The sequence below is a fragment of the Mus pahari genome, chromosome X, assembly GCF_900095145.1.
Source record: "Mus pahari chromosome X, PAHARI_EIJ_v1.1, whole genome shotgun sequence".
Taxonomy (NCBI): Eukaryota; Metazoa; Chordata; class Mammalia; order Rodentia; family Muridae; genus Mus; species Mus pahari.
In genome coordinates this window covers 72,751,405-72,763,308 of record NC_034613.1, presented here as the reverse complement: position 1 = coordinate 72,763,308, position 11,904 = coordinate 72,751,405, and the positions used below count along the sequence as shown (strand labels likewise).

The following is an 11,904-nucleotide window of genomic DNA, read 5'->3' as shown; positions in this document are numbered from 1 at the left end:
TGGAACTCACTCTGTAGACCAGGCTGGCCTCGAACTCAGAAATCCACCTGCCTCTGCCTCCCAAGTGCTGGGATTAAAGGTGTGCGCCACCACTGTCCAGCTGAGAAAGCAAATGTTAATTGTTGAAAAAGTTAGGCAATAATATAATAAGCACCAATGACTATATAAAATGTACAGGAAAAAAAGACTAGAAGCAATGCTCGAAAATGTAAATCATAGTTAATTCTGGTGTTAAGATATGAGGTGTTTTCATTTTCTTTTTACACTTAAATGGATCTTCTAAAAATTCTGGAATGCAGATATGTATTTTAAAGTTTAAGAAAAATAAAATCGGAGAAAATTTCAACATCTTCAAAAGGTCTGCTTTTCCCTAAAGTTTTTAGTCTGTTGCCTCAGAGCTTAAGATTCATAAGACACTCCTAAATATTCACTGAAGCAAAGAACCTATGAATAGATGATACTCAGCATATCAAATTATGTACAGCCCCCTTCTTTGTCACTTAAATTTTAAATCCACACCACTACATCTTCCAAGGGTCTTCGCTTACCTTAATTATGAATTAGTTGTTGCTACTAGACAAAATTATTTGCAGAATAGCAGATCACTACGTTTCTCAAAGATATCAAAGTGTCCATAAAATGTATTACTTATTCCTATCTCTATTGCTAGGAGGCTTTAACTTCGTTCTGGAGACTCTCCTTTCTCTCCAGTGAGTTCCATCTTACCAGCTTAATAATCAGCCTTAGGAAACTACCTATCTCTTTCTGTCATCTTTGAATGATATGTGTATTCTCCCCTCACAAAATTTTATCTTTGCTCATTCAAAGAGAACACATACTTATACAGTGGCTAGTATGCTCAGGGCATAGGTGACAAAGATGAGCAAGACTTTCTAATTTTTTTAAAGAAGTTTTGTGGTTGTTTTGTTTTGTTTTGTATTTTTATTTAGTAGGGAGAGTCTTGGACATAAAAAACAACCAAACAAACAAAAAACCCAAAACAGTAAGTAAAACAAGCATTATAACCAAATCCATGAATGATCATTTGTGTATGAGCATTGTTGTGGACCAGTTTTGGGGTTTTGTTTTTTCTTTGTTTTTAAATGCTTCCCTCCTTTTTCCTTTTGTTAGGTCAGGTTCCCTTCAACTCAGGACGCCTTTTTCTAGTACCTTATCTAAGTCAACTCAAACTCAGAAAGCCCTACAAATGCTTTTTGATTTTCTTATTCTCTATGTATTGGCATAGATGATTGATTAGTTTATCATGCATGAAGGGCTCCTGTCCTTCAGTAATTTGTTTGCTCGTATTCACATCTACCCTCTAGCTTTTCCCTGCTCTACTCTTCATTAAGAGTAGTTGGCTTCCAGGTAACTTTATCTAACAGGAATCATGGGCTAGTGGAGATAGAGGCTAGTCTATTTATTCTTCCCTTCCTTGCTGTATTTCCACAAAACATCTGTCAGTAGCTCTGTCTCCCAGCTGTAGCCTCCTGGAATAAGGTTCTCCAATAACCCTGGATCCAGATAAATGGTCCTGATGTCAGAATTCTGATGACACCACCTCTTGCCGCTGTACCTCTGCCCCTGTGACTTCTTAGTTCTAAGATCCTTGAGTAAATAATTACTCCCATGAAAATCTCTTTATTAAAAATAACTAGAGTGATTTTCATTTTCTGAGTGGAGCTTGACTGGACATTGTCTAAGACAAAAACATATCTAGCATCAAAACCCTGACTATCCAAGGCTTCTTTTGGTTTTATTCTACCTCTGTTGCTATTTCCCCATCCATTTATTCTTCCTTTAAAACTAACAGCATCAGTTAATCAGTGGGCATTTATGCTATGGGTCAGGCTTTTTGGCATGATGTTGAGACATAGTGTTCCTATTTAGACCAAGGGGACCACAAATTCACGATCCTCTTGCCTTAGTCACCCAAATTCTAGGGTTACAGATTTGAGCCACTATGCCTGACTTCAATTTTTAAGACAATAAATACAAAGGTAGGAACAAAGAGGTATAAAGTTGCAGAAACATGCCTACGATATCGCTGAGGTCATCTGCATTTGGTAAAAAGTTCTACTGAGAATTCTTGTCTGTTCTAAAAGTTGTCATTAATAGCAATTATAACTCCTTGAACAGTTCCCACATCAGACATTTTGTCATTCTGTGTATATTATCTTTAATGTCTGGAATTCTTCCTAAGGTATGAGTCTAGCTAATTGAGTTTCAGAATTATTAGTGGCTTCTTCTTTGGCCATAGAAAACTTGTGGAATGACTAGAATTTAAATACAGTTCCCTCCAGCTTCAAAGGAAGTGAACTATTTTGCTACTGCAAAATGTTGTACCTAGATCTAAACCGCATATGCATACAACAGTTTATCCAGTAGATAAAAAACAAACTCAAAATTTACAGAGACCACATCATGTTTAATTATAAGGAAGGGAAAAGCATTAAACTAAGCAGTGGGGCTGCCAACAATTAATTCCTATCCCTCTACCTATTAAAGGATGGTTTCTACATTTCCTCTTCTAAAATAATTATTAAGGAGGCCTGGGAATGCCAAGTTCCCCTGTCTGAACTTGACTGAGTTGACAAAACATGAAAACTCATCAGTAATCTTTTTCAGGTATTCTTGTTTGGTTAACAAAAGGTCACATGATTTGAGTCTTGATTTATACTGTCAAAAATTAAATGCTCTTAGAATATTGCTACTCAAAATGCAGTTCTTTACAAGGCAAAACATTAAAAATATATTGTGCATCTTTTATATCAAGTTTGTATTGTCATGAGATACAAACCCAATAGGCTCATCTCGTGGAACTAGGTACCTGAGTGATGCTATAATTGCGTGGTGAGTTACACATGTCCTAGAGTACTTGCTAGGAAGTTCAGTAGAACTACGAATAAGAACTATGCTGCACTTACATGTTTACAAAAATAAATGTAGGCTAGAGAGATGGCTCAGCAGGTAAAGGCACTTGACTCTAAGCCTGATGACCTGAGTTTGATCCCTGGGACCCACATGCTGGGGGGAGAAAATTGACTCTCACAAGTTGTCCTTGGCCTGTACTACAGATAGCCAAAGACAGATACATAAATAAATAAGATATAATTTAAAAATTGTTTTTAGAGAACAGATAGGATTGTTACTGATCATTATAAGTTGGATAAGAACTACTCTATACAGGACCAGAAAGTGAAGTATACAATCGCATTGAAATGAACACAGTACAAATATGCAAATATGTAAATCTATATGAGTACTTGTACCTACCCAGATACGCATACAAGCACACATTTATATACAATATTTTTCCAAGTTACATAAGCTTCATCTTATTAGGGGAAAAGGACTCCCTGGGATTATCCAAGTCAAGACTATAGAGTACCAAATTCAGAAAAACTGTCTCAGACTATCACCAATTCATAAATAAGCTAGCGATTCATTCCCTATGTCTTAAGAGTCAGAGTATTTTTAGGTCATTTTATTAGCACCATCGAGGGGATGGACCTTAAAACTCAATATCTACTTTATGTGAGTGTTCTGACTGTTCTGAATCTCTTTTCAGCAAAATTGCTGCTCCCAAGAGACATAAAGGTAATCAGACTTGTGCCTTAAAAGAAAAGAAATATTGGAAATGTCTGAATAAGAGCAGACACATTTTTTAAATGCCCTTTCTCCCATGTGCAAAAAAAAATCTTCTGCAAACCCAGCTACATAAAATTGTCCACATCTAGCATCTTTCTCCCAGCTGCAGGTGTAACCTTAATGTTCCTCTTACGTGGACTAACAAAATTCAAATTTGGTAGTTCTTTTAAGTCATAAAAAGTCAAAGTCTAAGAAACATTCTTTGTGACTTTTCTTGGGATACAGGCTTTGGGAAATGCAAATTAGAACTATGTTTATGTATACTCCTCAATTAGAAGCTTTAAAGCAAGTCATTTGAACAAGAAAAATGCTCCAATAAAAATTTCCATTAAAATGCCATAAATTTTGATTCTTGAAGTTACATTTCTAGTCTACAAATGGAAAAAAAAATCAATTGTTCCCAATTACTGCTGAAGAGGCTGGTAAATTTTCTGCTTTTCTTTTTAAGCAGGATAGCAGAGGGAAAGAAGAGTATGGTAATATCGTCTATATCCTGTTTTACAAATCTGAGTAAATCTCCTATGCTAACTATATCAGCTATGAAATAGAATGTCATTTGGGATTCCATAGCTTAATTATGCTGACAAAGCAGTTTTATAAATCATGCTACCCATAATGGATATTCCTTTGAGAATAGTGAACTAGAAGCCATAAAATATGTGTTCAAGACTTGATTCTTAAATCCATATGTCATTACAAATATGTCACATGACCTTGAGCTTCTGTTTGTCCAAGTTCAAATCGAGAGAGGAAACAGTTATACCATCCTCCAATGATATAACATTGTTTTCCAAATCCAAAGCAGGAGTACACTCAAGGGCTGCTAAGGCATGAGATCTGAGACTGAGAATGATAGAGTACCCAGAAAATCTAATTCACAGATGCATACGGATGAAACAATGTTATTTCTGAAGACTCTTTATACACTAAATAGTGCCACAAAAATCTAATTATAGTTAGTATAAATATGATTATCCTATTGTCTCTATCTTCTAAGCTAGTGATGACAAAGTAACTGGAGTTGGGGGTAGGACAACTGTATCCACAATATCAAGCCTAATTCTAGCCAGGAGTTAAGAGGAAAAACAAAGCTGGGCGTGGTGGCCCACGCCTTTAATCCCAGCACTTGGGAGGCAGAGGCAGGAGGATTTCTAAATTCAAGGCTAGCCTGGTCTACAGAGTGAGTTCCAGGACAGCCAGAGCTACACAGAGAAACCCTGTCTCGAAAAAAGGAATAAAAAAAATTAGATTCTTGCCTATCATTATGTCTGGGAAATTAAAACCAAGAAAAAGTAAAAGAACAGCCTTGGGGCATGGGAAAGATGGAATCTAGATCTAGACTTCTTTTCTAGTTTGAGGCATTAGGGTAGTAGAAAAACTAAATGTGGGACTAGAGGCCTTGTTTTAAAACTTGAAGCTTCTTGGGGGTAATGGACTTAAAGGTAAGGATGAGAATTCCTAAAACATTTAGAAGTCTAAGTTTTAAAATCTGACAACTTTTTATTATTCAAGTGAATGGCATGCTGGATCATGGGTTTTAAAACCTGAACCACAGATAAGGCATGCTAGACCCTTCTAGAACTTAAAGGGAGAAAAAAAAAACACTCTTGGTTACAAAGACATCAGTGAAGGGAAAAAAAACTGGAAAATCCTTTCAGAACCCATCCATAGCCTGTCTACATCTTAGTAAAATGGAATAATCAGTTAACTTTCTAAAGTGTTTCTCTCTGCCTATTGTATTTTTATCCAAGTCTTCTGTGTATATACTATTATTCTGCAGAATTGATGGCATTATTAATGCAAAAAACTACTAATTTGGAAAGGAACTATATAGGAGCACATAAAGATTCATTTTTAAATAAAGTACCACAAATAAAGTAGACTAAGATACACATTTTTTTAAGAGACAAGTTTCTCTGTGTAACCCTGGCCTTTTTAGAGCTCACTCTGTAGACCAGCTGGCCTCACACTCAGTGATCGGCCTGTCTATGCCTCCAGAATCCTTGGATTAAAGGTATGTGCCACTGTATAAAAATATTTATAATGATGTACTATGGGGAATAGGAAGCTTTTTAAATACTTTCTTAAAATTTAAAATTTCTTTTTTGTTTTGTTTTGTTTTTTAGAGACAAGGTTTCACTGTGTAGCCCTGGCTGTCCTGGAACTCACTCTGTAGACCAGGCTGGCCTTGAATTTAGAAATCCACCTGCCTCTGCCTCCCAAGTGCTGGGATTAAAGGCATGCACCACCACTGCCTGTCTCTTAAAATTTCAATGATAAACTTAAGTGAAATGCCAGCTTTGAGAAAAGGACAGCTCTTTAATCATTTAATTGCACTGCATATAAATCAGTGAAATTATATTTCAAAATAACCTGCCGAGTATATTACCAGTGAACTCCTACTGATTTGTAAATGCGTTTGGGAGTCACACAGAGCTTTATAACAATCATCCTATTACATTTCTAAAAATGCTGATAGAAACATGAAATTCACTTCATGGATGAAGCATACAACTACTTATAAGGAGCCAGGATGAATATACCATCTCAAAAAATGAAGCATATAAGACATTTTTCTCTTTTATATTTTAATGACTACAGTAATACTTTTACTATGACTGAATTATTAATATGGGTACAGATAAAGAAATACTAGAGGAGATAAAAGATATCTAATGCCAAATTGTTATTTATTTCTTCCTAGTGAAAATCTAAAAGTATGTATTTACAAAATTATTAATGTTATATAAAATTTGTCTGGAACTACGAAGTTCTAATGACCACCAAACAGTTACTGTAAACATTTAAATAACTACTTTTTAAAAGATTATCTTTAGTGTGTGTGTGTGTGTGTGTGTGTGTGTGTGTGTGTGTGTGTGTGTGTATACCACATATGTGCAATTCCCTTAGAAGCCAGAAGAGGGTGTCAGATTCCTGGAATGGGAGTTACAGAAAGGTGTAAGCTGCCCTGTGGATCCTGGGAACTGCACCTGGTCCTCAGCAAGAGCAACCAGTGTTCTTAATTGCTGAGTAATCTCTGTAGTCCTTAAAATTATTTATTTATTATAACTATTTCAAATGTATAGGAGCCTGACAATATTTTCCATTGTGACTTGGAAATTTTTATATCTCTATATAAAACCTAAAACCAAGGGAAAAATACTCTTATTTCTAGCATTTGTTGAAAACGTATGCCAAAGGGCCGTTTTATATATGTTAGGAGTAAAATAAAACTAGTCTTATATTTCTTTTAAATTAAAGGAAGTTAGACTTAGGAGGAGATGAGGATTTAACTCAATGGGAGAGCACCTCCGTAGCATGTAAAAGGCTCTGGGTAAAATCCCCAACACCTTACAAATAATGTTAGTATGTGTGTGTGTGTGTGTGTGTGTGTGTGTGGTGTGTGATAAAATGCACATGCATGCATGCACTGGAGATAGAATACAGCTCATCAGGTATGCTAGGTAAACGCTTTACTGCTGCACTGCATCCCTTTATTGTTAAAATGTTTAAGCCTGCTTCTGTGTGTATGTCACTGAATATATTTGAGACTAAAATATATGATATAATCCTCTTGAGCTTAGTTACCTGACTAATTCTGTAAGAATTGGAGTGTTTGAACATGAATTACCAATATGTAAGGACATAAGGCATTTCTAAGTTTATACTGAACATGTGTGTATATATGTGTATACATAGCTGCTTCAGTTTTTCTATTATGGATTTTCATTTCTTAAGGCATTATAGCTACAGGGACACTAAAGAATGAGATGGACACATTAATGCTGAAATATATTTGCTAACTGTGTAAATATCATGTTCATTGAAGATAATCAAGAGGAAAGAATACAAAAGGAAAACCTAAAGTCTACTGACTAAAGGTGTCTTATACTAATATCTGAAGTAACATTTTACCTTTCATAGTTGAATGCTCATGTGCTAGTTTCCAGCCCTTACAAAATGTATTTGACTTCTGCTATCATGCTGCTTAGATCCAAAGTAGGGGAAATGACTGAACTCCTTTAATGTGACATAGAGAACATAGGTACATGTTGAACAGGTTGCTGGGGATTATGAACAAATTAGAAAATGGAAACTTCCTTAGAAGTTTAGGTGCATTTCGGAACATGTAACACTGGAAGATGTTTGGAATGGGAGTACAGGGAGGGTAAAGATGGCCTTAGTATTTTCAGTATGTCACCATAGACATACTCTATGTTCAGGCTCTATCAGGAAAGAAAGATAGACATGGTCTAAACCGTGATAGACCAGACTACACAAACACTCTTCCTTTCATGAATGGAGTACATCTGAAGGCTTTGAACCATTTTATCCAGTGCAATGCAACAATTTGGAACTAAAGGGATATCTCTTGAAGAAGGAAAAATAAAACCCAGTAAATAAAAAGTTAAAAACCAAAGATTTCTTTTCAGTGTGTTCTCCTTCTATTCAAAGGCAGAACATTACAATTTATGAAAAGGGTAAGAGCAAAGTTGGCATTAATTATATAAGACACCACAAGAGCTGAAAGCATAACAAACAAAACTAATCATTCCATGGGCAAAAGAGAACCTGCAGCATAGGAATTTACTGTATCATGTTCAGAAACACTATTGTTTGTTCAAAACTGTCATTTATGTAATTAATTCATCCTTAGGTATAACTATAAAGTGTATGTATTTGTAACAGATATCATAATACACATGTCATATATATAGTACAGACTTTACTGAGGAAGTAATACCAATGAGAACAAGGAACTCACAACTCACTACCACCTTAGACAATTGTTAATATATTCCAAGCATTTGTGCACTCCTGATGATTGCCTCTATGTACCTGAATTCAGTGTTTTGAGAAATGTGTTAATACCACCCATCATGGGAGGTAAATTGCTAGCATGCAACTTGTGTAGGACAGAGACCTGTAGTCCCTCAATAAATGGAAGATGTTATTTGTTGAGCAACCATTCAGACAAAGAAATACTTTTATTGCAACAACAACCACCATCATAAAATGACCTTGGAAATACTAGCTCTGAAAGCTGAAAAATAAACGTCAACTCTTAATTCATTTGTAGGATGTTTGTTAGTATGCTAGAAAGCAACAGAATTTCTCAGGGATTTAGAATAGAATACAGAGTTATATAGCTGCATTTTATTATATGCAAATCACACCTCAATAAAGTTGATTTAATAAAAGAAAGTTTACAATACATATGATGTACAATTCCCCGCAACTATAAAATGTCATTGCCTTCCAAATGTGGAATGATCAGTCCAAGGTTATAAGCTATATGCCAGATTATAAAATAAAATAAAAACTATTCAAACTACTGAGAAAACACTACAATATTATTACATGTGCATATAGTTCTTATAAAAATGAAAACATCTATACAAAAATCTATATAATGAGTCTATAATTAGTTTGTCAATCATGTTTGTAATGTCTCATTACAGAATAAAAATGATAGAAAAGAATCACATGAAAATATGGTAACAATGTTACTTTTACCTACGAAGTAGACTCTTAACAGTGAATCACTCATTTAAAAATATAGAAGTGTGTGTGTATTTTTTGTTTGATGAGGTCCAAACAACAGGCTTCAGAGGTAATATGGAAGTGTTCTACCACTAAGCTACATGTCCAGTCTAATGAACTTGTTTGTTAAAAGGAAATTTTGAAGGTACTAACTAGCCTAATTCTAACTGTTAATTCTAAGAAGCAATTAATAAATGATTTGGTTTTTTATAAAATTTATCCGGATTTTTAAACCTTAAAAGGCTAACAAGTTAATTCTATAACCTTTTTCAAGTAAATTACAATTATACAACTAGAGATTATGGTAACTAGAATAGAGTTATAAGTGGGCTGTATAAACTACATGTGACATTCAGGTCTTCTACATGTGGTTCAAAAAATCCAAAATTAGAAGCTAAGATAATTTATGGGCCTGATAACATAATGCTTAAAGATTAACTGGTCTTAATTATATTTATTTATTTTTTAATTTCTAAACACAGCTTCACTGAAATGACATAATATTACTTGAAATGTTTTGGATATGTCTGGCTAGTAGAATTACAGATGACATTTTTTTTTCTTGTCATGCTTTCTACTTGCATGTTCCAGACTTTCTGGAAGAAGTTATTCTCACTTATAATTTTTTAAAAACTTTTTTTTTGAGGCTGACTTGGAACTCACTATGTAGACTAGGCCAGCTTTTAATACAGAGAGATCTGCCTGCCTCCGAGTGCTAGGCAATATCCTTTATCAAAGGTTGTTTTGTTGTTTTATTTTGTAGCTAATGAGTCCTCCTGTATTTCTTAATGCATCTAGATCTGCAGTTCCTCATCTAACGAGAGTTATGGCAGACAATTCATAGATGTGATTCTCCCTTGCCACGCACATATAACTCCACATCACCTATACAGAGTTTGCGTGTGAAAAAGTGTGTAAAAAACACTCTTGATTCCCACGGGCTTTATCACATTCACTTCATTTTTGTACTTTGTAGGCTATTTGTGTGCTTGATTGGTTTACTAAGACAAGAGGTCACACTATGTTGCCTCGGCTACCCTAGAACATGCTGTGTAGACCAGGTTGGCCTCCAGCTCAGTTACCTGCTCATCTGCCTTCCAAGTGCTAGAATAAAAGGTGTGCACCAACCACTATACCCAGTACACAGTATATATTAACTTTACACCTTACGGATTATTAGTTTATCATTTCAAATAAATTCAGACATAAAAGTAAAGGATGCATGATTATTTAAGTAGAACAATAACTAAAAAGCTAGCCACATCAGAGAATTCAGATTAATCCCCAAAACAATCCAAATTAGGATTGAAGAGATGGTTTAGCATATAAGAGCACTGCCTGCTCTTGCAGAGGACGCTGTTTTTATTTTCTAGTACCCACAAGGTGGCTCACAAATGTCTGTAACTCCGGTTTCAGATGACCCCTTCTGGTCTGGTCTAGTAACATGGTGTACAGAGATTAAGGGAAAAACACCCATACATGCAAAATAAATAGTAATACAAAGCCTTAAAAAAAATCCAAACTATGAAGGGATGAAAATCTGTCCGGCTTTCCTATAAACACGCACAAATCAGTGTAGACAAAGCATCTAAGAGATCAGACTGGTGACCAGATAAATCACCGGTATTCCAAGCACAGGAAAAGGGGCAGAAAATAATTTTACACAACATCTGTGCCTTAGCAAAAGTTATCCCTTGGGTTTCACAAGGAAGAAATCAACAAAGGAAACTTGAACAGTTCTCTTTATGGTGCAGCAAATAAAACCATATAGACCATTGGATATACTAAATTTTCAAGAAACAGTGAAATTGTCAAGTGATTTTTTTTTCAGATGAGGATGTCTGCCTGTCAACTGTAAAGAGACGAGTGCAGCTGCTCACCCTTGAAGCAGTCTCCTGATATATTTACACAACAAATGGCTGGCACACTACAAATCAGACTCCAAGCCAGCTGACATTTAACCTGAAGGAAACATAGCTATGTCCTTACCTAAAGACTGGTAGAGCTCTGTCATTTTGGGATGGTCCCAACAAGTGGTTTGAGTCTCGTGGCTAAAACACAAAAGATAAAGACAGACTTTAGAACCTACAATGATCAACAGCAAAGACAAATCATTTTTACTTCCCATTGTTACTTCTAAGGACTTTCATAGAGTCATTCAGACTATCTTGTAAGTTAAAAGGGCTCTTTTGTTTTCCAAGGGAAAAGCAATACTAACTCGATTAGTTCTAGAATTTGTTTCTTTTTCACGCCCACACATCAAATCACTACTGTTTTTGACAAAATTGACATTGACCTTGTTTTATAATCATTAATCAAAGGTCTGGATTGCCTCAGTTCTATACTTCGAAACATAGAGAAAGGAAAATGACAGTTGTCATTCAGCTCTGTCAGGTCCATAATTACAACTCACCTAGTTCCTCATGTATTGTCTTGGCCCCTGTGCCGTTATTCTTTCTTTTCCACAGCCAAATTTCATATTGGAGAGCAGCTTAAGGCAGATCCAGAACCCCACTAATATATCCCATCATCCTCCCTCCCTCCCACTACTGTTAGAATGTCTTTTAAACTCACCACTCGATACACCACCCCACTTCTTCATACATTTCCTTAGACCTGGATGAAATATTCACACTTTTCCATTTCTAAAAGTGTTGTGGCCTGCTATTAACTCCTGCCACAAAAGGAACAAAACACCTTTGTTCCTCA

The 11,904-nt window shown here is 35.4% G+C and overlaps 1 protein-coding gene across 12 annotated transcripts in view; it reads right to left on the bottom strand.

The window, feature by feature from the left end:
- The window catches only part of Dmd (dystrophin), a 2,621,826-nt gene that overhangs the window by 141,502 nt on the left and 2,468,420 nt on the right, over positions 1-11,904 (bottom strand). For all 12 annotated transcript variants that reach the window (XM_029534042.1, XM_029534043.1, XM_029534037.1 and 9 more), the window contains one exon: positions 11,185-11,246. In XM_029534042.1, coding sequence (XP_029389902.1) covers positions 11,185-11,246 — 62 coding nt within the window. The remainder of the gene's footprint in view (positions 1-11,184; positions 11,247-11,904) is intronic.